The 25,477-nt window shown below is 41.3% G+C and overlaps 2 protein-coding genes across 2 annotated transcripts; one reads left to right on the top strand and one right to left on the bottom strand.

Moving 5' to 3' along the window:
• The first annotated feature begins 432 nt into the window (after nucleotides 1-432).
• Nucleotides 433-3,764, top strand: pdzk1 (PDZ domain containing 1). Its single transcript, XM_060930553.1, has 8 exons — nucleotides 433-639; nucleotides 756-993; nucleotides 1,120-1,256; nucleotides 1,350-1,545; nucleotides 2,278-2,474; nucleotides 3,020-3,232; nucleotides 3,357-3,602; nucleotides 3,711-3,764. The coding sequence occupies exons 1-8, from the start codon at nucleotides 433-435 to the stop codon at nucleotides 3,762-3,764; spliced, it is 1,488 nt and encodes a 495-aa protein (XP_060786536.1).
• Nucleotides 3,765-3,833: 69 nt separating this feature from the next.
• Nucleotides 3,834-24,074, bottom strand: si:ch73-390b10.2 (Golgi pH regulator). The gene is made up of 14 exons (XM_060929676.1): nucleotides 23,832-24,074; nucleotides 23,685-23,744; nucleotides 23,089-23,192; nucleotides 22,895-23,001; nucleotides 22,320-22,421; nucleotides 22,091-22,211; nucleotides 21,866-21,946; nucleotides 21,618-21,727; nucleotides 20,392-20,480; nucleotides 10,959-11,051; nucleotides 10,762-10,857; nucleotides 5,460-5,549; nucleotides 5,144-5,209; nucleotides 3,834-5,055 (listed from the first exon to the last, which is right to left on the bottom strand). The coding sequence occupies exons 1-14, from the start codon at nucleotides 23,871-23,873 to the stop codon at nucleotides 4,849-4,851; spliced, it is 1,368 nt and encodes a 455-aa protein (XP_060785659.1). The 5' UTR covers nucleotides 23,874-24,074; the 3' UTR covers nucleotides 3,834-4,848.
• Nucleotides 24,075-25,477: the final 1,403 nt, after the last annotated feature.

Here is a 25,477-nt window from a genome sequence, read left to right as displayed (position 1 = left end):
CAGATTAAGATATTATATTCAATTCAATATTATTCATACAGGTCTTTTCATAGTGAACATTGTCACAAAGCTGCTTTCTAGGAAATCATATGTAAACTTAGAGTAGAATGACTAGAGTTTTAGGCCAGTTTCACAAGTCCAGCAACATTTTTACTATCGTTCTCCTGTATTTACATTTTAATGTATTTCTTTTTGTAATGTGATATCACTGATGTTACTAGTGACATAAGATTACCTTTCACCACACCTCATTGATAAGTCCTGGTTTATCAAGCCCTGCATGCTGGTAAAGCATGTTGTAAAATTTTGATATGTCGGGAATGGTGGGTGTACTAATTTGATAAGATAGAGAAGGTAATGTATAACAGTAGACTTCAAACAGAAGCTTGGTTAGTGACTGTATAAAACATTTTTTTTTCTATTATTAGAACAATGGCTGGGCTAAAACCTAGAGTGATTGCACTTTCCAAGCATGAGGGCCAGAGCTATGGTTTCTACCTGAGGGTTGAGGAGGGGGTAGAAGGTCATTTGGTTCGGGCCTTGGAGATGGGTGGTCCTGCTGAACTAGCAGGTCTCAAGGATGGAGATCGCATTATCAGAGTCAATGGAACCTTTGTGGACAACCTGGAACACAGCCAGGTGTGAACTATATTTTAAGACTATAAACTAGACATTTAAATTTCTAGTACATCTGTTACTATAAAGCAGTTATCAAGGGCCTTAGCACTGTACCTTTGCTTTTTCATCTCCATCAGGTTGCTGATTTGGTTAAGAAAAGTAGATTGACTGTCACATTTCATATCCTGGGAAATGAAGCATACCAGGAGGCCAAAAGGAATGGCATAAACCTTGCAGAACCACAGTCCTATTCTGCTCAGAGTCAGCCCACCATGAATGGAGTCCATGCAGCAGGCCCTAAACTCAAACTCTGCTTCCTGCAGAAGTCGCAGAAGTCCAAAAGTAGCTTTGGTTTCTCACTCAAGTCCTCTAAAGGTAAAAAATAAAATAAAATAAAATTTAAAAAAAGGCTATAGACTCTAAAGCATTATATTTGAAATCAGCTGCATGATCTGTAATTCACAAGTTTGAATGGTTGTTCGGTTCTCTCTGAATTTTCAGATGAAGAGGGAATGATCATGACGGATGTGATTGAGGGAGGCATTGCTGATAATGCAGGGGTTAGGGCAGGTGATCGTCTGGTGGAGATCAATGGAAAAAATGTAGAAGTTGCTACACACGATCAAACTGTGGAAAAGGTAAGCAATGTTTTAAAAACACCTAGAATATTTCTGTGTTGAAGTTAATGAATTTGTTTTAGAAAGAAAATAACATCAGGCTCTGTTTGTCAGGTCAAAGCTTCTGGGAATAGTCTAATGGTTTTACTTGTGGACAAAGAAACGGATAAATACTACAAGAATAAACGCATCAGACTGGGAACTGGACTGGCCACAACGAAGCACCTACCACTGAAGCCTCGCATAGCTGAAATCACCAAGGGAGACAATGGTTATGGCTTTTTCCTTAAGGAAGACCCTCAAACTCGAGGTAAGGCATATATATATATATATATATATATATATATATATATATATATATATATATATATATGAGGAGTAGCTAAGAGTGGAACACACTCTGTTAGCATCGCAGAGATGTACACCAGTTTTCAATAAAATAACAGCTTCATGGTCTCATGTGAAGGCATGTGCGACCATATTACAGATGTTGGAGGGATTAGCATTAACGTAATCATACGCAGCTAACATAATCCATATGCACAGCTTCATTTCTCACATGGACACCAGGATGTCCAGGATGATCCCACATATGTCATCGTGTATTGTGCATTATTATTATTATTATGAAACTATTTATTTACAGTCCTTTTGGATTCTCATATAGTCATACATTTTAGCAACATACTATCATACACAGTCATTCATATACAAGCAGCATGCAATCATTCATTAGGTTCACTCCAGATTCAAACCGTACACACAAGTCATAGTCAGTTAACATTTGATTCACAGCAAATGCAAAAGAAAGGCTGATTATGTCTCACTGTGAACTCTTGTTTGAGCCCATTTGGTAGACCATAGAAGGCAAATCTTGAGCAGACAATTTTGGTTCTGAGACTAATGAATTTGATGCAGATTGAAACAAATACCTGTTCATGCTCTAATTCCACACAGGTGTATTTTAACTTAGCAGTTCTGACTGTACACTGTTCTGCCATTTCGACATATGGCGAAATTACAATATGTAATTGTCTTTAAGGTCATTTCATTGGAGAAATTGACTGTGGGAGTCCTGCAGAAAAAGGGGGAATGAAGGAGATGGACCGACTGGTTGCTGTGGATGGAGAGGCAGTTAATCATTACACCCATGAGCAATTGGTAGATAAAATACACCAGCTGGGAAATCGATGCTGCCTCCTGGTGGTTGATGATGAAACACACAAGATGTACAAGATGGTGAGTCTATTATCTTCCAGTGGGGCGTGTGTGTTTTCATATTTGGCCCAAATACAAATTATCTTCCAGTTTAAATTTAATTCACTCACATGGCTCTTTTTGTTTATATTTATGCTGAAAGACAATAGATTGAAATGTGAAAGAGAGGTGGGGTGGCATGGTGGCGTAGTGGTTAACATTGTCGCCTCACAGCAAGAAGGTTCTGGGTTTAAGCCCAGCAGCCAACAAGGCTCCCCGTGCCTGCATGGGTTTCCTCCGGGTGCCCTGGTTTCCCCCACAGTCCAAAGACATGCAGGTTATGTTAATTGGTGGCTCTAAATTGACCATAGGTGTGAATGGTTGTTTGTCTCTTTGTGTCAGCCTTGCGATGACCTGGTGCCTTGTCCAGGGTGTACCCTGCCTCTCACCCATAGTCAGCTGGGACAGGCTCCAGCTTGCCTGCAACCCTGTACAGGATAAGTGGTTACGGATAATGAATGGATGGATTTGAAGTGGAGTTCTGAATTTTGGAGCATTTTAAGTTTGTATTTAATTTTTTTTTCCAGGGTGGTGTTTCTCCTTTACTTTATTGGGAGGAAATGAGGAGTTCCCTGCCTCAGCCGAGTAATCCTGAACCTGAGGTCACCCCAGTCCCAGCCATGCCTGATGCTGCAGAGGAACTATATAAACCCAAATTGTGCCGTATGGAAAAGTCTGCTGCTGGGTATGGCTTCCACCTCAATGGTATCCAAGGAGAGTATGGACAATATATCCAAAAGGTAGGAAAACCCTGAGAAACACATCTGAACTTAGATTATTCATGACTAAGATCAGCTAGTATCTCATATACATATCTGCTTTGGAGAGTTCTCAATATTTATGCACCGTATTACGCATTAACAGGTGATGAAAGGTGGAGTAGCAGACAGAGCCGGGTTAGAGGATGATGATGTTGTGGTGGAGGTCAGTGGAGTGAACGTAGAGCAAAGCACACATGAGGAGGCTGTGAATCTGATCCGCAACAGTGGCAACACATTGGTCCTCCTTGTAGCAGGGCGTATTGCCTATGATCACCTGAAAGCTAAGGGAGTTGCAATTACCTCCAAACTGCTGGATCCAGAGAAAACACCAGTTCAGCCTCGTGAAAGGGTGAGTACCATTTCACTTCTGAAGCCATAACCCCAATCCATTACTATTTACTAACATAAAAGTGTGTTATGCTCTGATTTGACTATAACCTCTGGTTGTCCATTTTAGACACCCTCTGTTTCATCTACATCCTCATCAGAACATGACGACGTGAGGCTTTGAGCAAGACGTTTTCCAGTTGCTGGGTTGTATTTATGTGGTGGCACATCAATTTGCACAAAAATTAAAAGCTTTAAATATAAGTAGTTTAATGATTGCACTACTGAAAGACACTTTTTTTTTAAATGGAAAGTGGTCATGGAGTCTATCCACTCAGATTACAGGAGTTTTCCAATCTACAATTAACACTGGCAAGTAAAAAGATGCAGAAGCAGTAATACCAAGTACTGCATCAGAGCAGAGTTACATTTTCCATGCATGTTTTTTTTCTATATATGAGGCAGACAACACCTCACATGTGACACAAACCACCTTAATTCATGCCATCATGTGGGTGCCGATCGTGTAAGATCATATCATATACAAACTTATGCTCTTTGCACCATAATGCTTTTGATAACAGCAAGTGCTCAGTAACACTTTCACTTGTTTATCTATACTTCAGTGCATTCAAACACTCACCGAGTTAATATTTAGAACTTAGATATTCAGCACTGAGCTATTCACTTTGCTTAGAATACAGTATTAAGTAATTAAAAAAAATTATATATATTATATAAAAATTAGTTTAATCCCTCTGTGCCATTCTGTATTCTAGAGTTATGTCCTGAAAACATGATGTTCATTTATGGTACAGAAATGTTCACATAGACAAATCCATTTTGCCAGTTTTTTTTTTTTGTTCATATACATACACACAAAGTTGGAATAATACACTGGAGTTATCATTTTATTTATAAACAAGAACAGTGTAAAAACCCATTATGTCTATGTTGCTATCAGTGCTGACTGTACGTCTGATCCAATTAAAGAAAATTAAAAAAAAAAAAAAACACACTTGCTCATATTTTTTGAGAGAATTTTCAATTAAAATACCGTTAATGGATGATTAACTCTAGTATAATTTAACTAATCAACCAAATTCCCTTCACCTTTAAACCAAACCAGCATCTTCTAGGCTCTTCCTGATTCAGGAAATTCAGTCTGAGTAGAATTTTTTTTTTTTTAAAAGAGGCCTCTGAGAAACAGAAGGAAGAAGCAGATTAACACTTTAGTTCATCTCCCTCAGATGAGGTCATTCAGTAAGTCACATGGTCATGTGCTTCTCAGGTGCCTGCTTGTGTGCCAGGTAGAGGAAGAGGATGCTGGATAGAGCACTAACAAGGAAGATCACATCAAACCAGCGATGGTAGAAGTTGAATTGTAGCTCTCCCAGGACCTCAGTGACGATGGTGCGGTACTCCAGGGGCATGCTCATGCGCATGAGTAACACAGAGGACACAAAATACATCCCCTAGAGACAAAGGCAGCAAATTAATAACACTAACTGTCTCGTCATAACACAAACAATACGTGTTCTGCTGATTTGATAAGTGCTTTACCATGATCTGGGCCAGGACCAGCACTATTACATTGGATGACTTGCTGCTAGAGATGGCATAGAAGAACTAGGGAAGAACGAGATTTAGGAAAAGGGCTATTAAGTGGTCTTGAATATACTGTATAATTCTGGATTTATTGTGTAGTCAGTTCAAGTAAAGGTTATATCTCAATCTAGCACTATTCAAAAAGCATTTCGGTCATGCTGACTGAATTAACACTAGTAATTTTAGTATTATTAGCGATCATATAATTTTTATTGATAAACACAGTCAATTGATGATAAATAAAAGTGATACACATTGCCCCCAAATTTACCTTCGTGAGAGTGATTAAAAGGCCTCGGATGGAGGTGACGATGATGATTCCGACCAGGATAAAAGAAATATGCTGAGACCAGAATTTTACCTGTGGAGGATCAAATTTTTGAAAATTGAGCAGCCGTTAACATTCATGTGTTTTTGAAAATACAAAAAGGACACAGACAGCTGTTCTCAGAACAGAAAGAAAGCAATAATTATACAGTGATGCTTGAAAGTTTGTGAACCCTTTAGAATTTTCTGTATTTCTGCATAAATATGACCTAAAACATCATCAGATTTTCACACAAGTCCTAAAAGTAGATAAAGAGAACCCAGTTAAACAAATGAGACAAAAATATTATGCTTGGGCATTTATTTATTGAAGAAAATGATCCAATATTACATATCTGTGAGTGGCAAAAGTATGTGAACCTTTGCTTTCAGTATCTGGTGTGACCCCCTTGTGCAGCAATAACTGCAAATAAACGTTTCCGGTAACTGTTGATCAGTCCTGCACACCAGCTTGGAGGGATTTTAGCCCATTCCTCCATACAGAACAGCTTCAACTCTGGGATGTTGGTGGGTTTCCTCACATGAACTGCTCGCTTCAGGTCCTTCCACAACATTTCGACTGGATTAAGGTCAGGACTTTGACTTGGCCATTCCAAAGCATTAACTTTATTCTTCTTTAACCATTCTTTGGTAGAACGACTTGTGTGCTTAGGGTCGTTGTCTTGCTGAATGACCCACCTTCTCTTGAGATTCAGTTCATGGACAGATGTCCTGACGTTTTCCTTTAGAATTCGCTGGTATAATTCAGAATTCATTGTTCCATCAATGATGGCAAGCCGTCGTGGCCCAGATGCAGCAAAATGGGCCCAAATCGTGATACTACCACCACCATGTTTCACAGATGGGATAAGGTTCTTATGCTGGAATGCAGTGCTCTCCTTTCTCCAAAAAAAACGCTTCTCATTTAAACCAAAATGTTCTATTTTGGTCTCATCCGTCCACAAAACATTTTTCCAATAGCCTTCTGGCTTGCCCATGTGATCTTTAGCAAACTGCAGACGAGCAGCAATGTTCTTTTTGGAGAGCAGTGGCTTTCTCCTTGCAACCCTGCCATGCATACCATTGTTGTTCAGTGTTCTCCTGATGGTGGACTCATGAACATTAACATTAGCCAGTGTGAGAGAGGCCTTCAGTTGCTTAGAAGTTACTCTGGGGTCCTTTGTGACCTCGCCGATTATTACACGCCTTGCTCTTGGAGTAATCTTTGTTGGTCAACCACTCCTGGGGAGGGTAACAATGGTCTTGAATTTCCTCCATTTGTACACAATCTGTCTGACTATGGACTGGCGGAGTCCAAACTCTTTAGAGATGGTTTTGTAACCTTTTCCAGCCTGATGAGCATCATCAACGCTTTTTCTGACGTCCTCAGAAATCTCCTTTGTTCGTGCCATGATACACTTCCATGAACATGTGTTGTGAAGATCAGACTTTGATAGATCCCTGTTCTTTAAATAAAACTGTGCCCACTCACACCTGATTGTTCACATACTTTTGCCACTCACATATGTAATATTGGATCATTTTCCTCAATAAATAAATTACCAAATACAGTGGGGCAAAAAAGTATTTAGTCAGCCACCAATTGTGCAAGTTCTCCCACTTAAAAAGATGAGAGAGGCCTGTAATTTTCATCATAGGTCCACTTCAACTATGAGAGACAGAATGGGGGGAAAGAATCCAGGAAATCACGTTGTAGGATTTTTAATGAATTAATTGGTAAATTCCTTGGTAAAATAAGTATTTGGTCACCTACAAACAAGCAAGATTTCTGTCTCTCACAGACCTGTAACAACTTCTTTAAGGCTGCTGGGCCATAGAAGGTTCACGCTGCATGCTGCACACTACACGCTACACGCGTGTAAAGAAAAGTGGACAAACGTAGCATGACTTGCTCTGGGCCATAGAACAGCGTTCACGTTGCACACTGCACACTTCACGCGTGAAGCGTGAAATGAACATGCACACTTTTTTCTAGGCGTGAAGATGGAAATTCCAGTCAATGCATGCGGTCACCGCCGCGCCAGCCAATCAGAACGGGTCTAGGGAGATAACTCTATGCTTTCAGGGGAAAACTTCAGAAAAAATATAATTGAATGGTATAATTGAAAAATAGTTCTTCATCGGGATTGTCAAGCAGATTATAGAATGTTCGGTGAAATTCACCACGGGTTTCTCTCAGAAGGAAGTGTTCTCGGCTCCAAATTCTGTTCCTTTTTCTCTTCCTCTGTCTCAGTAAAAGCAGAATGAGGCAATCGTCGTCATCCGAAGAGTCCATATTGTTGGTTACTCGGTCAAAGTAGAACAGACGCAACACGTGAACATCCAAGCATGAAGTTTAATGGCCCAGGGTCCGGTTCTTCACGTGAACGTGCAGCGTGTAGCGTGCAGCATGCAGCGTGCAGCGTGAACCTTCTATGGCCCAGCAGCCTAAGAGGCTCCTCTGTCCTCCACTCGTTACCTGTATTAATGGCACCTGTTTGAACTCGTTATCAGTATAAAAGACACCTGTCCACAACCTCAAACAGTCACACTCCAAACTCCACTATGGCCAAGACCAAAGAGCTGTCAAAGGACACCAGAAACAAAATTGTAGACCTGCACCAGGCTGGGAAGACTGAATCTGCAATAGGTAAGCAGCTTGGTGTGAAGAAATCAACTGTGGGAGCAATTATTAGAAAATGGAAGACATACAAGACCACTGATAATCTCCCTCGATCTGGGGCTCCACGCAAGATCTCACCTCGTGGGGTCAAAATGATCACAAGAACGGTGAGCAAAAATCCCAGAACCACACGGGGGGACCTAGTGAATGACCTGCAGAGAGCTGGGACCAAAGTAACAAAGGCTACCATCAGTAACACACTACGTCGCCAGGGACTCAAATCCTGCAGTGCCAGACGTGTCCCCCTGCTTAAGCCAGTACATGTCCAGGCCCGTCTGAAGTTTGCTAGAGAGCATTTGGATGATCCAGAAGAGGATTTGGAGAATGTCTTATGGTCAGATGAAACCAAAATAGAACTTTTTGGTAAAAACTCAACTTGTCGTGTTTGGAGGAGAAAGAATGCTGAGTTGCATCCAAAGAACACCATACCTACTGTGAAGCATGGGGGTGGAAACATCATGCTTTGGGGCTGTTTTTCTGTAAAGGGACTAGGACGACTGATCCGTGTAAAGGAAAGAATGAATGGGGCCATGTATCGTGAGATTTTGAGTGAAAACCTCCTTCCATCAGCAAGGGCATTGAAGATGAAATGTGGCTGGGTCTTTCAGCATGACAATGATCCCAAACACACCACCCGGGCAATGAAGGAGTGGCTTCATAAGAAGCATTTCAAGGTCCTGGAGTGGCCTAGCCAGTCTCCAGATCTCAACCCCATAGAAAATCTTTGGAGGGAGTTGAAAGTCCATGTTGCCCAGCGACAGCCCCAAAACATCACTGCTCTAGAGGAGATCTGCATGGAGGAATGGGCCAAAATACCAGCAACAGTGTGTGAAAACCTTGTGAAGACTTACAGAAAACGTTTGACCTCTGTCATTGCCAACAAAGGGTATATAACAAAGTATTGAGATGAACTTTTGTTATTGACCAAATACTTATTTTCCACCATAATTTGCAAATAAATTCTTTAAAAATCAGACAATGTGATTTTCTGGATTTTTTTTTCTCATTTTGTCTCATAGTTGAGGTATACCTATGATGAAAATTACAGGCCTCTCTCATCTTTTTAAGTGGGAGAACTTGCACAATTGGTGACTGACTAAATACTTTTTTGCCCCACTGTATAATATTTTTGTCTCATTTGTTTAAATGGGTTCTCTTTATCTACTTTTAAGACTTGTGTGAAAATCTGACGATGTTTTAGGTCATATTTATGCAGAAATATAGAAAATTCTAAAGGGTTCACAAACTTTTTTTTTTTTCTCATTTGCACTATTCCGCACTACCTCATCTTAACAGCTGCTAGTTTGTTTACACTGCTTATTTCATGTTTACCTGCTATACCTCAAGTGCCCTTGAATGTTTGGTTATCTGAGGCTACGTTTACATTACGTCGAATCAGCGGATCATCAGATTAATGTTCTTAAAACGATTCGCGTTTACGCTAAAACCGTTAGCCGTGCACACAGCAACGCCAATACGCGGATACGCTCGGCTCCGCAGGCATCCTGCGCTCCAAATCACTCCGCCCTGAACAGCGAGTGCCCTCTGGAGGGTGCGCACTCCGGCCCTGCGCAGCTCACACAGCGCACGAGTGAAGTGCACAAGCCACGATTCGGGACTGAGCCGCTGTGTGTGTGATCCCAGCGCATATCACTTACTACTTGCAAGTGGAAGGATGGCAAGCCTAAAGACAATCATAACTACACAATGGGCAGTATTTGCATCAGTATTTGCAGTATTTTCATACTTTTATACTCTTTAATGAAAGGTGATACAAGGCGGAAGTCCGCGCCGTTTTTCAGCAGTCGCGTCACATGACCAACGCCAGCGAATCAGGAAGGTGGATGTCACAGTGACGTTGTCCAATGAGACGCCAGCTAGAGCTCAGCACAGCGTATCCGCGTATTTTGAATGTTTACACAGCACCGGAGCTGACACGATCTGGATTGAATACATGGACGCTGGCGGATTCCCGTTTCCAGGCGGTTTAATGTAAACGGACAGTGCATCCACGAAGAAAACGAGACAGATACGGTCTAGTGTAAACGTAGCCTGAACCAATTTGTGTGTGTGTATATATATATATATATATATATATAAAATGAGTGTTTAGTCTACGTCTAGTTCATATCTAGCGTTTATACTGTTTATATTGTCTATTTGAGTGTTTAGTCTATGTCTTGTTCTTATCTAGTGTTTATACTGTTTATATTGTTTGAGTGTTTAGTCTATGTCTAGTTCCTATCTAGAGTGTTTATACTGTTTATATTGTTTGTTTTTTTCAATTATTCTATTTTTATTTATTACATTGCCTGTTTTGCACCGTGGGTCAGAGAGGACTGATATTTCATCTGTGCTGCATGTCGAGCATGTATAGCATATTTGACAATAAAGTTGACTTGAAACTTTTAAGCACCACTGTAAACCTGATGAAGAGTAATAAGACTAGAGTCTTGAATAAGTAATAAGTGGATGATTCCTCAGGCTATAAAATAGTTAATAAGTAACCAGAGAAGACACAAATAGCTCAACTTTGTCCAACAGCACATAGTTGTGTGTGTGTGTGTGTGTGTGTCTCTCTCACATCAAATTGAATTCCCAAATAGTTGACGGTGATCTCAATCCCTCTCGTCACTGGGTCAGTCTTCCCCACACGGTCAAAGACTATGTTGATGGTGGCCTAAGGCAATCATACTGGGTTAATGCATTAAATACACATACTGTATATTCTGTTTGCATGTAATATATGTATTTGCACCACTGACCACAATAAATGCTCACCATGAATATCTTCCACACACAATAGATCGAGAAGAAGTACCCCAAAAAGTTGAAGTATTTTCCTTGAAACGTCTTTGAGTATTCTATCCGCTCCTGGCGACATCAAGAATTTATTTCAAGATAATCGTTCACACACATCATTTTACCAGAACACAATTTATAAAAGAACAAGATCATATCCTCAATTACCTTAAAGTGAGACGGCCTTTCGATTTCATAAACTCAGAGAAATTTAGTTCCCTTTGAAATTTGGTCATTGTGATGTATGTTTACTTCTGTAATCTCAAAATATCAGGCCATTCTGTAGCTGGGAAGTTATTTAATTTGAGGAGATTCCCGAGCAAATGTGCATGAAATCACTCACTTCGCGCAGTCAAGCAGACAGAGGAAGTCCATGTGCGCATGCGCAGGTTTACCTTTGACAGTGCACTGACCGTTACATCATTCAGTCGCTAAACGAACAGCTGATCACACCGAGGTGCTTGCTGACCACCAATATTTATTAGTTTGGTCCTGCGTTTCCTTTCCTTCGCAATATAACGTCTTTTCTTCTCGCTTTCTGTTACTGTAGTCGGTCTTTCACATTTCATTCGCACACTCACGTCCTCCACTTTCCTCTCCTGTTTCAAATTTGTATCCCACAATGCCTTGCGCGAACGGGGAAAGCCCACCACATGATGTATGACGCAGTACTGTATCTTGAATTGGGTCATGGTGAAGCAGGACAAAATAGAGAATTTAGGGCCATGTGGCCCTAAATTCATTAATTGTTCTATTTAAAAAATAAAAAAATAAAAACTAATAAAATTAGAAATCTGTGGCTCGAATTAAGTAGTTTTTGGTCCACTAAACAAAAATAATTGGGTGTCAGGGGAAAATTCTTTTTATGACCTAAACTTGAAAAATCTGAAAGGCAGTCTACTTTTAAGTCTTATGTCTAGTGGTTAAGGAACTTTACATTAAAACCTTACACCACTGTGGACTGTACATACTGTATTACAACCTCAAATCCAAAAAAGTTGAGACGCTGTGTAAACTGTAAATAAAAGATGTGATCATTTGCAAATCATGGAAACCCTATATTTCACTGAAAATAGTACAAAGACAACATATCAAACGTTGAAACTGAGAAATTCTATTGTTTGTTTATGCTCATTTTGAATTTAATGTCAGCAACACATTTAAAAAAAGTTGGGACAGGGCATGTTTACTACTGTGTTGCATCACCTCTACTTTTAACAACACTCTGTAAACGTTTGGGAACTGAAGAGACCAATTGCTGTAGTTTTGAAAGAGAAATATTCTCATTCTTGTGTATACAACTTCAGTTGCTCAACAGTTCGGGGTCTCTTTTGTCATATTTTGTGCTTCATAATGCACCAAATGTTTTAAATGGAACGCAGGTCTGGACTGCAGGCAGGCCAGTTTAGCACCCAGACTCTCTTGCTACAGACCCATTCAGTTTTAATATGTGCAGAAAGCGGTTTGACCTTGTCTTGCTAAAAGAAGGAAGGCCTTCCGTGTAAAAGATTTTGCCTGGATGGCAGCATATTGCTCTGAAACGTGTATATAATCATCATTCAGCATTAATGATGCCTTCTCCCAGATGTGTAAGCTACCCATGTCATGTGCTCTAATGCACCCTCATACCATCCCAAATGCTGGCTTTTGAACTGTGCACTGATAACAAGCCCTCTTTAGCCTGGAGGATATAATGTCCATGATTTCTAAAAAGAATTTCTACTTTTGATTCATCAGACCTCAGGACAATTTTCCACTTTGCCTTAGTCCATCATAAAAGAGCTCAGGCCCAGAGAAGGTGGCGGTGTTTCTGGATATTGTTTATATCCTATATAAAACAGCATATCCTATACTGTTCCCCAGACCTCGAGTACATGTCTGTAAGATGCCGGCCTTTTTTTTTCTACCGAGAGCGCTAACTGTAGTAATGGTCACAGCTGTGTATATTCCACCCGACGCCTGTGTGAACACAGCACTCTCGCTCCTGCTGAACACCATAAACGAACAGCAGCGAGCTCACCCTGACGGTGTTCACATAATCGCAGGAGACTTTAATAAGGCCAACTTGAAGACTGTACTGCCGAAGTTTTACCAACATGTTGTGTTCTACTAGAGGGGAGAACACTCTGGATCATGTTTACGCCAACATCAAGCATGCGTACAGAGCCATACCCCTCCCCCACCTCAGCCAGTCAGACCATCTTTCCCTCCTGCTCTCCCCAACCTACACCCCCCCCTCAGACGCAGAGCCAGGCCCACCACAAGAACCATTACAACCTGGCCTGACAACGCACTCTCCAAACTACAGGACTGCTTTAAACAGACAGACTGGGACTTATTTGAACACCAGGAGCTGGAGACATTCTCAGGAATGGTGCTGGACTATATCAAGTTCTGCATCAGGAATGTGACGGTGGATAAAAACATCCGGGTTTTCCCAAACCAGAAACCCTGGATGACCAGCCAGGTCCGCTCACTCCTCAGGGCTCGCGATGCTGCCTTCAGGTCAGGTGACAGAGCTCTGTACAGAGGCTCTCGAGCTGATCTGAAAAGAGGAATAAATAAAGCCAAGGCGGACCACAGGCTGCGTAGAGAGTCCCGCCTGTCCAGCAACAACACATGGGAGGTGTGGCAGGGCATACATCACAAACTTCAGAGACTGTGATGCGTCAACAGGAGACTGGAGTGTGCCGCTGGCAGAGGAGCTAAATTGCTTCTTTGCTCGCTTTGAAACATCTCAGCAGCACTCATCTGCTCCAGCCCTGCCCCCACCACCACACAGTTCCTACACCACTCCATTCACTGTACAGGAGCACGATGTCAGATGGGTGCTCCTGGCAGTGAACCCCAAGAAAGTTGCCGCCCAGACGGTGTACCTGGTAAGGTGCTCAGAGCGTGCGCCCACCAGCTCACCCCTACCTTCACCAGGATCTTTAACCTCTCCCTGGCTCAGGCAGTCATCCCGCCCTGCCTAAAATCTGCAACAATAATCCCAGTGCCGAAGAAGTCTCCTGTCACCAGCCTGAATGATTACCATCCTGTGGCCCTCACCCTGGTAATCATGAAGTGCTTCGAGAGACTAGTTCTTCAGCACATCAAGGACCACCTCCCCCCAGACTTCGACCCCTACCAGTTCGCATATCGCGCGAACAGATCCACAGAGGACAATATTGCCGTAGCTCTCCACTCTGTGCTGAACCACCTGGAGCAGCAGCAGAGCTACGTCCGCATACTCTTTGTGGATTACAGTTCAGCTTTTAACACAATAATCCCGGACGTCCTTATCAGAAAACTGGACACTCTCAGCCTCCCCCCCTCACATGTGCCTGGATAAAGGACTTTCTTACCAACCAGCCCCAGACTGTGAGACTTGGCCCCCACTTCTCCTCCACCCGCACGTTGAGCACCGGCTCTCCACAGGGCTGTGTGCTGAGCTCTCTCCTGTACTGTCTCTACACCCATGACTGTAGTTCAACCCACAACAACAACCTCATCATCAAGTTTGCTGACGACACCACAGTGGTCAGACTCATCTCAAAGGGAGACGAGGCAGCCTACAGAGAGGAGGTCCTGAAGTTGGCAGCCTGGTGTTCAGAGAATAACCTCGCTCTGAACACCAAAAAAAACAAAGAGCTCATCGTTGACTTCAGGAAGCACAGCACCAACCTAGCCCCCCTTTACATCAATAACGAGTATGTGGAGAGGGTCCACACCTTCCGGTTTCTCGGCATCCTCATCTCCACCGACATCTCCTGGTCAGAGAACATTACAGCAGTCATTAAGAAGGCTCAGCAGCGGCTACACTTCCTGAGAGTCCTCAGGAAGCACAACCTAGACCTCCAATCTGCTGCTGACCTTCTACCGCTCATCCATCAAGAGCCTGCTGACATACTGTACCACAGTATGGTACGACAGCTGCACTGCTGCAGACAGGGAGAGGCTCCAGAGAGTAATAAAGGCAGCACAGAAGATCATCGGCTGCCCTCTCCCCTCCCTGATGGACATTTACACCTCCCGCTGCCTTAGCAGAGCTAAAAACATTATCAAGGACAGCTTCCACCCTTATAGTGGTTAGCGCTGTCGCCTCACAGCAAGAAGGTCCGGGTTCAAGCCCCGTGGCTGGCGAGGGCCTTTCTGTGCGGAGTTTGCATGTTCCCCCCGTGTCTGCGTGGGTTTCCGCCGGGTGCTCCGGTTTCCCCCACAGTCCAAAAACATGTAGGTTAGGTTAACTGGTGACTCTAAATTGACCGTAGGTGTGAATGTGAGTGTGAATGGTTGCCTGTGTCTATGTGTCAGCCCTGTGATGACCTGGCGACTTGTCCAGGGTGTACCCCGCCTTTCGCCCATAGTCAGCTGGGATAGGCTCCAGCTTGCCTGCGACCCTGTAGAACAGGATAAAGCGGCTAGAGATAATGAGATGAGAATGAGCTCCCACCCTGGCTTTGATCTGTTTGACCTGTTGCCCTCAGGGAGGCACTACAGGTGCATCAGGACAAAAACAAATAGATTCAAAAACAGCTTCTTTCCAAAAGCCATAACCACCCTGAACTCGAATATGCTCTGACTTTATAGTCTAACCCCCCTGTGCAATACTTTATAATGTGCAAAACTTTATTTTATAATGTGACTCTCTTCATGCAATAATTTATAATGTGCAATACTTTATACAGTTGTGCTCATAAGTTTACATACCCTGGCAGAATCTATTATTCTTTGACCATTTTTCAGAGAATATGAATGATAACACAAAAACATCTTTTCCACTCATGCTTAGTGGTTGGGTGAAACCATTAATTGTCAAACGACTGTGTTCTCTCTTTTTAAATCATAATGACAACAGAAACTACCCAAATGACCCTGATCAAAAGTTCACATACCCTGGTGATTTTGGCCTGATAACATGCACAGAAGTTGACACAAATGGGTTTGAATGGTTACTAAAGGTAACATCCTCACCTGTGATCTGTTTGCTTGTAATCAGTGTGTGTGCATAAAAGCTGAGTGAGTTTCTGGTATCCAGACAGACTCTTGCATCTTTCATCCAGCCACTGACGTTTCTGGATTCTGAGTCATGGGGAAAGCAAAAGAATTGTCAACGGATCTATGGGAAAAGGTAGTTGAACTGTATAAAACAAGAAAAGGATACAAAAAGATATCCAAGGAATTGATAATGCCAGTCAGCAATGTTCAAACTGTGATTAACAAATGGAAAATCAGGGGCTCTGTTAAAACCAAGCAAATGCCACAAAGTATCTCGCCTACAATATGCCAAACAGCACAGAGACAAGCCTCAAAACTTCTGGAACAAGGTAATTTGGAGTGACGAGACCAAAATTGAACTTTTTGGCCACAACCATAAATGTTACATTTGGAGAGGTGTCAACAAGGCCTATGATGAAAGGAACACCATTCCTACTGTGAAGCACGGAGGTGGATCGCTGATGTTTTGGGGATGTGTGAGCTACAAAGGCACAGGAAACTTGGTCAAAGTCGAAGGAAAGATGAATGCAGCACGTTATCAGCAAATACTGGAGGCAAATTTGCACTCATCAGCCCGGAAGCTGCGCATGGGACGTACTTGGACGTTCCATCATGACAACGATCCAAAACACAAGGCCAAGTCGACCTGTCATTGGCTACAGCAGAACAAAGTGAAGGTTCTGGAGTGGCCATCTCAGTCTCCTGACCTCAATATCATCGAGCCACTCTGGGGAGATCTCAAGCACGCAGTTCATGCAAGACAGCCCAGGAATTTACAGGAACTGGAGGCTTTTTGCCAAGAAGAATGGGCAGCTTTACCATCTGAGAAAATAAAGAGCCTCATCCACAACTACCACAAAAGACTTCAGGCTGTCATTGATGTTAGAGGGGGCAATACACGGTATTAAGAACTGGGGTATGTAAACTTTTGATCAGGGTCATTTGGAGGTTTTTTTGTTGTCATTATCATTTAAAAATAGAAAACACAGTTGTTTATCAATAAATGGCTTCACCCAACCACTAACCATGAGTGGGGAAAAAAGTTTTTGTGTTATCATTCATATTCTCTGAAAAAAGGCCAAGAAAGCAAAAATTCTGCCAGGGTATGTAAACTTATGAGCACAACTGTAATATGACTCTCTCTGTGCAATACTTTATAATGTGCAATACCTCACTCCATAATGTGAAACACAACACTTACGCCTCAGGACTGTGCACCTTACCCCCCTTACACCCTCACCTTTCCCCCCCTTTTTCTTTTTTTTCTCGACACACTGTTTGCACTGTTATTGGAGTTGCTTTTAATCTCATTGTACATGGGTACAGTGACAATAAAGGCATTCTATTCAATATCTGGTTTTAACTTGCATTTGTGGACGCAGTAGTGAACTGTTTTCACAGACGATGGTTTTCTGAAGTGTTCCTGAGCCCATACAGTGATTTCCACTACAGACACGTGTCTGCTTTTAATGCAGTGTCACCTGAGGCCCTGGATGCCTGTGATCTTCAATGTCAGTTTTTAGCCTTGTCTCTCGCATAGAGAGATTTCTCCAGATTCTCTGAATCTTTTAATGATATGTACCATAAATTATATGAGCCCCAAATTCTTTGCAATTTCACATTGAGGAATGTTATTCCTGACCAGCTGCATCACCGTGTGGTATGGCGCCTGCACCGTGTCCTGCTGCAAGACTCTGCAGCGCATCGTGAGAGCAGCTGAGAGGATCATTGATGTCTCTCTCCCTTCTCTTATGGATATCTATAACTCCCGCCTCACCCGCAAAGCCATCAGGATTGCAGGTGACCCCACCCACCCATCTCACAGCCTCTTCAGTCTGCTGCCGTTGGGGAGGAGACTGCGGAGTCTCCGAGCCAAAACCAGCAGGCTCAAGGACAGTTTCTTTCACCAGGCGGTCAGGAGGCTCAACTCCCTCCCTGTTCTGCTCCTCCTCCCCCCTCTGCCCCCTGCCACAGATTCTGTCCGCACGCCCCCCCGCCAGCATCTGACATGTCACCCTCACAGTCCCCCCCCCCCAACACACACATACTCTCAACGTTCATTCACACACTGAACTCAGGGACTGCACATTTCACTTTACCTCACTCATCTGCACTATTCCGCACGACCTCACCTTAACAGCTATTAGTTTATACTGCTTATTTCATGTTTACCTGCTATACCTTAAGTGCCCTTGACTGTTATACAGTTATATTTTATTTATATATTATACACACACACACACACACACACGAGTGTTTAGTCTATGTCTAGTTCTTATCTAGAGTGTTTATACTGTTTATATTGTTTATTTCAGTTATTCTATTTTTATTTATTGCATTGCCTGTTTGCACCGTGGGTCAGAGAGGACTGAAATTTCATCTGTGCTGTATGTCGAGCATGTATAGCATATCTGACAATAAAGTTGACTTGACTTATTCTTAAAGCATATACACAGAGCCATGGCCTCACTTTCATTTATAAATGCCTTGAGACCTCAAAAATGGCACAGGAATAGTTTTAAGCATTAATAATAAATCTAATATAGTAATTTTTACGATTAAAATGATTCATATAGGTAGCGGTCTGAGTGAATGACCTTGACGTCCATAACGTCACAACAGGAAGTTTATCGGTCTCATCACCATTTCCACTATGCTAAAACACAGAGCTGACTGCAACTCTGATCCTCCATTTTGAGCTAATTTATCACCATGCCATGTAGATGTGTTGCTGGCCAGTGCAGCAACATGACAGAAGGTGGATTTATGTTGCATTCATGGTCCAAGAATGTTCAAACTGCAAAGATTTGGACGCGTTTTGCGAGAAGTTTACAGGCACATTGGGTGGCTATGAAGTGGTCTCGTCTCTGCTCTGCACATTTTACTGAAGACTCGTACGAAACATCTGATCTGTTGAGGAGCATTGGCTATAAGCCTGTATTGAAAGAGGGTGCAAGTACCAACAATTAAAGAAAAAGAAAACTACAAGAAAAGTATTTATTTTATTTAAAAGGAAAGTGAGTTCAGTTGCACCAGTCCTCCTGGAGTGAGCCGAGGGTTGTTGGTAAAACCCGGGATGGAATGGGATGGGACATAATCGCTCAGGCAGTGACCTCCCTGCAGTTGTTGCTAAAACCGGTGACATCCCGCTCCGTCCCGGGTTTTAGTAATTGCCTGAGCCTAGCAGTAATGGCGAAGTACTCAATATGGAGAAAATGGAGAATGAGTGGAACAGCCGTCTTATTTCTAAACTGGATATTGCTGCCATCTCTCTCTTACATGGAAGAAGTGAATGAACAGAGAACTGAATAAACAACTGAAAGTCAGATTGCTTCAAAAACAATCAGCTTTCAAGAAGCGAGAACACAGACGGGTAAGCTCCGACTCTCATTTGGATTTAAAAAAAAAAAAAAAAAAAAAAAAAAAAAAAGGTGTTTACCTGCATTTAGATTAATGCATGCAACTTGTATTGTGTGTTTAAGCTTCCGGTATAAAAGACTATTTAATTTGCTTCAGAATGTGACTGTCTCAGTTCATCTGATTATTTAATTAGCCTTTCACGTTTTATCAGTGAAAATGCATGCATGTACATGTATGTTGCATAAGTTATAACACCTATCCTGTTTTATTGAGAGTCAACCCACAATCAATGAAGTCAAATCAGTCTTAGTTGAGCAAGTCGGTAACGGTATTTCTTACTTTCACCATAAACTTTTATTTATATGACTTTGGTCTATAGCTGTAAAAGGCCTCAGCCTTAAAACCGGTTACTGCTGTGACGTCACACACTCAGGGCTGGCTAGCTCAGCGGGGTAACTCGAATGCCAACTTTGCGGTCGGTTTTAACTCTCAAAAATATATATTTTCTTTATTCCCATTTATGCAGCATACAAGAGTCAAGAATGGAGATACTATCCACTCAGAAATTTATTTAAAAAATAAAAAAGCTCTGCGTATCTCCTTTAAAATTGTTGCACTGTTTGCCCATGCAGTCTTTCACAGGGCCGTGAACCCCTCTCCATCTTTACTTCTGAGAGACTCAACCTCTCTGGGATGCTCTTTTTGTGCAAAAAGTTGTGCAATACAAAAAAAAGCCCAAATGAGGGGTTTTTTTCCCGCATTACACAACTTTTTCAGTCTTTTGTTGTCCATGTCCCAACTGTTCTGAAACATGTTGCTGGCATCAAATTCAAAATGATGCATACTTAAAAAAATTAAATTACATTTCTTAGTTTCAACATTTGATATGTTGTCTTTGTACTATTTTCAATAAAATATAGAGTTTCCATGAGTTGTAAATAAAAACAGAATGTGAATGTGTGTTTTACACAGCGTCCCAACTTTTTTGGAGTTGGGGTTGCAGGACTATCATTATGTCTTTATGATGTGATTCACAGTATACTGTATTTGAAATTACAGTTGTAACTTTCACCTTGGTAGCCTGTAGGTCCACTGTCTCCAGGAAGAGCTGCCTACTGAGCTCCTCTAGAGCATCTACCTCATGCTGGATTAGAGACAGATCTGCAGTTCTAACATCAAGGACCATCAATCACAACTCAGGCCAAAAGAGAGTGTATCCAATCAGACTTCTTTAACCTACTTGTAATCTTTTTTTTAATCTATACAATAAAAAAATCTTTTTTTTTCATCTATACAAGGGCAATTCTTCAGCAGAGAAGCCAAAATTATGAAATGATTAAGATTGTCTTCACTTGTCAGCTCAGTGATCTTGCTAAAGTATGGAATCCAAGGCAAAATGTACTGAAAACCATATTTAAAAAAATCACCACCCCAATTATAGCAATGTCACTTCAGAGAAATCTTGGTTTGAATTTTAAGAAATGAAAGTTAATTTTTTTCTGATGTAATTCCATTGCGGAATATGAGGAATCTTTCCTCATTAAAGACTTTGTGTTCAGAGTTAAATATAGGCAATTTTTCTATGCTTTTTTTAGGGTCAAAAGATGCCCCATACAGAGTGAAAATTTTATTTAATACCATTATCTTGAGTACTGCAACGAAAGAGTGACCACGTTTTGCTGTGAATGTAATTCCGTTACCGAAAAACCACCCACAAGGAATGTGACTGCATTTTAAAATGATTAGTAATGAGTGTCCAAACAAACACACTACTGTAATTTTAAACTACCCTAATAGTAATTAAAAAAGAAAGAAAGAAAGAAAGAAAGAAAGAAAGAAAGAAAGAAAGAAAGAAAGAAAGAAAGAAAGAAAGAAATTTAACCAACTCAACAAAAACTGAAAATAATTTAAACATATGTGAATGCACACACTTGCATATCACGGCAAAGGTAGATTCACAAGCCAGACCTTGGTACAATCTGGTACCTTTCGTCATTGGCCAAGAACTACTCTCTTTTAGAGGAAGAGCGTATTTATGACATTTAAACCAACAAATTAAAGAATTTTTCCAGAGTGAGTCAGCAAACTCATGAAAGTATTATGTATACTTCCAAAAAAAGTAGTAGTCTTTAAAAAAATGCCCCCACCCCCAGCAGATGGAAACAAGTATATTTTTGCATGCATATGGCGAGATTGCAATGTTATGATTCAGATGCTTGTGGCCTGAAAAGTGTATAACAATCAAACTCTGTGAGCTGCAGGCTGAGTGTTTAAGGCTAAGACTATGGCAAAGGATACTCTCACTGCCTGAAGTAGAGGAAGTGACGCTCTTGAGCATCCCCCAGAATCCAGTCTGTTTGTTTTGGTCCTCTCCTCGCTGGTACATCTGCCTCCTTGCCATGGCAATTCTACACATAGGAAAGCATCAGCTGAAATTCTGTGCTACTGTTATTGAAGAAAATGCTCTAGATATAGATTTCTGGTACACTGACACAATATCAACATCAAACCGATGATGTGCCTCTTGCCTTCTCTCTATAACTCACCTTTTTTTTTTACTGACAATCATGTCCATAGTCTGAAGCAGCCGTCTCTCTAGGGCCAGGATGTCACTGTCTGTTACATTCCTATACACACAAAAAAAGTTACACCTGAGTAAAACACGTTAGATTAAATCAAATCTACAATCTATGCTTATTGATATAATACATTAAATGTATAATCTACATTCTCAATGTTAGCTTTATGGAATATTATATCTGCACAGTTACCTCAGAAAATAGGACATGTATGTGTAGGGGCAGTTCACAGCACCAAATCCAGACAGCAGAGCCATCAGTGTGACCCCAATGACCCCAACACGGCTGATGAGCTGCTCTATAGACAGAATACCTGAGAGAGGGAAAGCGCACAATATTGTGAACAGGATTTTTTTTTTTAAATGCTGTACCTTAAGTGAGTGTACCATGCTTTCTGAAATGAAAAACTCTTGCTTCTTACCATGCTTTGGACTTAATATGGGAAAAGGATCTCCAAGTTTCCAGAAAAAATACATAAATGTGAACCAAACGACACATGCAAACAACAACTTCTGTCTCTGCACTGTATAATACAAGACAAAAAAAAAAAACATTATCTATTCATGCATAGCTAGGCAACCTCTAAACCGCAACCCTAACTCGCTTCTCCTGAATTCCTCAATCTGTGTTATTTTGTACAATTTGTCAATACTGAAAAAAAAACCTTTTGCACAAAATTAATTTTTGCAACACTTCACGAGTTCAGCATTCTGTAACGATTCACATAAAAAAGTATTCAATACAGCCAAGTGTCTGACAAAATACACATGTATTTGTAGTAGTTATGGACCCATTCTGTAATTTGCAGCACAATCTGCATTAAATAACCAAATACACCTCATTATTTTGTTTTTGCCAATGAATAATTTTAGCAGTCTACAGATTTGTAGGAGATAAGAATCAAGGTATACTGTATACAATTTGATAAAATGTACACATGACCATATTAAGTGAAACTCTTTGCACTTTTTTTTAAAAAACATAAGATCCACTTACACAAACGTATGTTACTGACTACAAAGTAGCCAATGTAGAAAGGCACTACAAAGATTAAAACCAGCAGTATAACATACAAGTTCAGCTTCCAGTGAAAATATCTGGACCTGTAAAAGAGAATTAGATTTGCATCTTAATTTGAACACTTACAGCATACGTAACGTAAGGTTTTCAGCCACAGTTGAGTCACTTACGTGCTACTTAATGCTCCAAGGATTTCAAAGATTATAAGTTCAAACATTGTGCAAGAGAATGCAAATGTGACTGAGAAAACTACTTGTACCACATACTGTCGCACCTAGAAAACACACAATAACCTCTTCATTTAATAAATATTACATGACAAGATGTCAACTTTAATAGCAAGCTATTGGTAACATGAAGTGCTTCATGCTTTAACATGCAAGAAGGCCAGCCAGACCGAACTATAAACACAGAAATAACAGGACAAGGTTTGTTTATAATTTGAATGTAAGCTTGACTTTGAAGTTAGGTGTAATTTAGCCATGTTAGTGCTTATAATGCTTGTTTTTGGACTTGCCAAACTGTGAATGAGTGCATGAAATGGTACTTCTTAGTGTTAGTTTCATTACCATGCCAAGGGCTAATATGATTTCTTGACGAATTTAATGGAGAAAGTGTCTCGTTGCAGACAAAACCATTGACCATTTAATCATTCAGTATTAAAAACACTAGATCACCAGCTAGTTCTGAAAACACTGATGCTATACATCTATCCAGCACTTTATAAGGTGTATACTGTATATAACATGTCACTGTGCATCAGTACCTCATAATCTTTAAATAACTGCCGCATAAAAAACAACCAACCGAATCCGAAAAACAGCACCTGCAAAGAGAAGAGTGAGCGAATAAACACCATTTTGTAGAAACAAACATTTATTTGTTAGCTGTACAAAATAATGTGAGCACTGACCTGGGAGGTGAACATAATTACCGAATCTACAAAGAAAGACATGTTGACAGATATTTCCCGTTTTCAACAACTTCATATAACATATATATTATGTCCCATCTCTTTACGAATGCCACATCATCCGTGAAACCGAAAACATATCAAGTGTTGGTATCATTTTAGTATGTATTACACCTTCATCTTATACCGAATACACATTTTTCCGGCGCAAGTTGATGACATCATGAGCTGTTTGCTGTAGAAAAGGCTGAATATTTTATGGCTGCGTGCCTCCACCGCTAGAAGGCGCTCTCTCATCACGAGCCGGCTCCAGCCAAATACACAGGGAGAGCGGGGTCGGTTGCGACATTGGTCTGTTTTTTTGTTTGGCTGTTTGTTTTATCTGTAACCGCTTGTCACGGGGGGGGGCAAGCTGGAGCCTATCCCAGCCAGGATTTTCCAAATGGGGGGTCACACACTGACTGGCAGCCTGAGTACATTATATAACAAAAAATAATTACCATTGCTAGTTTTAGGTAGCTTAGAGACTGCCTCTTTCATTATTGCTGTTTCTTCCACGTTTTCTTGACGTTGTGTTCTAGAAACGGCACTAAAACTTAGCTTTGAAACCACAAAATGCAACTTTGTTGGGAAAAAATATATAATAAATTGCTTACCTGTCTTCACATCGAAAGAAGGAGGAAAGTTTTGCTTGTTTTGACATGGCGAATTATTAACACAAGAGGAAATACTCGTAATTCACAACTAAAAAGACTGCAGCTACACTGGCAGCTTGATCATGCTTTCTAGTGTGATCATGCTGCGCTTGCGCAGAACTGGGTTTTCACACCCAAACCACAGGAAGTCCATACAAGGTTATAGAAACCCTAATGAGGCTGAGGTGACAATCTATTTTTTAAAAAATGTTAGAAAAATTGCAGTGGATGCTTTTCTAATATTTTTATGCGGCTATTGAAAAAATATATGGTCCAACAAAGGGGGGGGGGGGGGGGGTCACAGGCACCCCAGGACCCCCCCCCCAGCCAGCTGGGCATGGGCAAGAGGCAGGGTACACCTTGGACAAGTCACCAGCTCATCGCAGGGCTGACACACACAACCATTCACACTCACAGTCAATTTAGAGCCACCAATTAACCTAACCTGCATATCTTTGGACTGTGGGAGGAAACCCATGCAGACACAGGGAGAACATGCAAACTCCACACAGAAAGGCCCTCATCGGCCAGCGGGTTTGAACCCAAACCTTCTTGCTGTGAGGCGACAGTGCTAACCACTACATCACCATGCCGCCCTATTTGGCTATTGTTGTTGTTTGTAAAAGATTCTTAAAAAGCAAGTGTGTGACGCACAATAAGTACATTTGTCTGTTAACTATTCATAATAAACAAATACAATTTTCATGTTAATGTAATGAGGATATTTGTCCATCCCTGCGATAACCTGGCAACTTGTCCAGGGTGTACCTTGCTTCTCACCCATAGTCAGCTGGGATAGGCTCCAGCTTGCCTGTGACTCTGTAGAACAGGATAAGCAGCTGCAGACAATAGATGGATGGATATTTATCCATTATTTTTCTATACCATGTAGCCTATCCATGGCAGGTCACAGATGAGCTGTAGCCAATCTCAGCTGACTTTGGGCGAGAG

Source organism: Neoarius graeffei, chromosome 9 (genome assembly GCF_027579695.1).
Source record: "Neoarius graeffei isolate fNeoGra1 chromosome 9, fNeoGra1.pri, whole genome shotgun sequence".
Lineage (NCBI taxonomy): Eukaryota > Metazoa > Chordata > Actinopteri > Siluriformes > Ariidae > Neoarius > Neoarius graeffei.
Note: the sequence above shows the minus strand (reverse complement) of the source record. Positions and strands in the feature narration are given on the sequence as shown.

What these genes read in the sequence shown, in the direction of transcription:
- si:ch73-390b10.2 (XM_060929676.1), bottom strand. Translation starts at nt 23,873, where the DNA reads ATGTCTTTCTTTGTAGATTCGGTAATTATGTTCACCTCCCAG. An exon ending in AGTTATTTAAAGATTATGAG is followed by an intron (nt 23,193 to 23,684) that starts GTACTGATGCAC and finishes TGTGTTTTCTAG; the next exon opens with GTGCGACAGTATGTGGTACA. An exon ending in ATTTGGGAATTCAATTTGAT is followed by an intron (nt 5,550 to 10,761) that starts GTGAGAGAGACA and finishes GATCCTCCACAG; the next exon opens with GTAAAATTCTGGTCTCAGCA.
- pdzk1 (XM_060930553.1), top strand. Translation starts at nt 433, where the DNA reads ATGGCTGGGCTAAAACCTAGAGTGATTGCACTTTCCAAGCATGAGGGC. An exon ending in ACGATCAAACTGTGGAAAAG is followed by an intron (nt 1,257 to 1,349) that starts GTAAGCAATGTT and finishes TCTGTTTGTCAG; the next exon opens with GTCAAAGCTTCTGGGAATAG. An exon ending in GGAAGACCCTCAAACTCGAG is followed by an intron (nt 1,546 to 2,277) that starts GTAAGGCATATA and finishes ATTGTCTTTAAG; the next exon opens with GTCATTTCATTGGAGAAATT.